Source organism: Lactuca serriola, chromosome 3 (assembly GCF_051521515.1).
Source record: "Lactuca serriola cultivar US96UC23 chromosome 3, Lser_US96UC23_V15, whole genome shotgun sequence".
NCBI lineage: Eukaryota > Viridiplantae > Streptophyta > Magnoliopsida > Asterales > Asteraceae > Lactuca > Lactuca serriola.
This window is the reverse complement of record NC_136410.1, coordinates 166,286,236-166,288,372: the sequence shown is the minus strand read 5'-3', so window position 1 is coordinate 166,288,372 and position 2,137 is coordinate 166,286,236. Positions and strand designations below refer to the sequence as shown.

General features: G+C 33.5%; 1 protein-coding gene across 1 annotated transcript; it reads right to left on the bottom strand.

Moving 5' to 3' along the window:
• Positions 1-680: 680 nt before the first annotated feature.
• Positions 681-1,864, bottom strand: LOC145093346 (Ribosomal protein L34e superfamily protein). The gene has a single exon (XM_079031455.1). It carries the CDS (start codon positions 1,439-1,441, stop codon positions 812-814), a length of 630 nt encoding a protein of 209 aa, XP_078887581.1. The 5' UTR covers positions 1,442-1,864; the 3' UTR covers positions 681-811.
• Positions 1,865-2,137: the final 273 nt, after the last annotated feature.

Genomic DNA, 2,137 nt, shown 5'->3' with positions numbered 1-2,137 from the left:
TGCTAAATCCCACAAATCCATCGATGCCATTCATAATCATTTGATTTTTATCCATCATCGCTATTCATAATCCATTTAATTGGGCCCCAGATTCAAAGTCTTGTAATTTTGAAACAATGGTATTACGGTCAATCTAAAATGTTTACAATTAAAAGGATTTTAAATAACAAAAACTGATTTTAATATGTAAAAGTAGGTTTTCACAAACATGATATTTTGGAAGCTTCTTAAAAAAATATATGGTACTTAAACATGACATTTTGGAAGCTTATAAAAAAAATATATGGTACTTATATATTATAGGTTGTGCCGTTGTGCAAAACAAAATACATAATACAAAATTGTCCAATTTTATTTTCATGTCTAGATGCTATTTATCATTCAAAAAATTAAATAAAATATAAAGATCTAGCAAATGCTTGATGTCATAGTTAGAATAAAAACACATTAAATTTACCTACTAACATCTAGTTTGTTACTAAATTCTAATGAACAATTAATACACATAGTTTGGTTATAGGTTGGTTTCTCACTCTAAATTGATAACCAAATTAAATGACTCGGTTTTAAACCAGTCAAACACATTCATTGGATCTTGACTGATTGTGTAGTACCAAAAAACTCTAAAAAAAAAAAACTTAAAAGAACAAGAATTATAAAATCATCCCAAAAAACATGTATAAAGATCAAAGTAATATGCAAATATATACCAAAATTCTTCACCAAAAACAAACCATAAGTGCAATAATAAGTAATTAAGTATAACATTTGCACTTTATTCCATAACCTTATGTTTATAAATCCAAAATCTTTACCTCTTTATCTTTCTATTACTCTTCTTCGGACCATGAACCTCCATCCGGCCAACCGAACACCCACACCTTGATCGGAAAACCAAAATCACACGGCCGTTAGCCGGTGCCATCTTCTTCAACTCCGCCTCTAATTCCCGGTGGTAATCCCTCGGTAATTCAAACAATCCCGTCTTCAATCCGCACTTTACGGAACTGGAATTGGAATCGGAATTGGAATTCTTGATAGATTCTTCTGTTTCAATTTGGATATCGAATGCGGCTCCATTGCTCAACCCACGACAACCTGGTTTACCACATTTGGGATTTGTGCATAATGTCATGGCTAACACCGCCATTGATGTAGTGAAGATGGTTAATCCTAAACACATGTAAATCATTGGAGCGGTCATGAGTTCTTGGTGAATCGCGATCATGATTGGGGTAAGGGTTTCGAGAGTTTTGGATAATAAGAGGGTTACATAGGGGTGGATTAAGAATCCACAAGCACCGATTACAGCGATTAAAATAATCAGATCGATGAAAGCTGATCGAGATTGTTCACAAGCTGAAATGGGTATTTTCTTTGATTGATTACTCTGTTCGAATTTAGCCATCTCGACTGGTATTGAGCTACGTGAATCGACCATTTGGATGAACAATTGAATCGAAATTAGATGGAGACGTGAAAAACTAGTTCGAATTATGAAACAAACCGACCAAATTGAATCGAACTCGAATCATCCCAACATGAAAAATCGAGCAATTATACAACAGAAGTAACGGAATTCACCTGAGAATCGAGATTTGGCGATGTGTGGTGGGCAAATTAATCGGATATATGAACCATATCGAATTCGCTCAATTGAAAAGCGAATTGATGATAAATCGATAAGAATTTAAAAGGGGTTTGAAGGATTATGGAGATAGATGAGAGTAAGGTGTGTGTATATTGATTAATGAGGTGGGGGAGGAGGAGAGTCTCACACGTTAAGTAAGGCTAAAAGCCAATAAACGCCATTGCTGCGTATGTTGGAGGTCTGGACGTGTGTAGAGTTTCTACTTCTGACTTCTGCGTGTGGGCTGGGATGTAATATGGGCCCACTGCCAAATTTCAGCCTGTTATTTTTTTCTTCATGAGACACTTTAACTTCAAAAAAAACAAAAAAAAAATCAAGAAAAACGATCTTTTTTTTAAGAATAAACTTTTAATACAACAGTTACTTTGAATAGTTTTTCAGAATTTTAGGTTTTATGGGTAAGTCATTTGACATATTTTATCACTATTAATCTTTATTAGTGTTCATAAATTCTGTTTTTAATATTTTACTTATTTTAAAATTTGT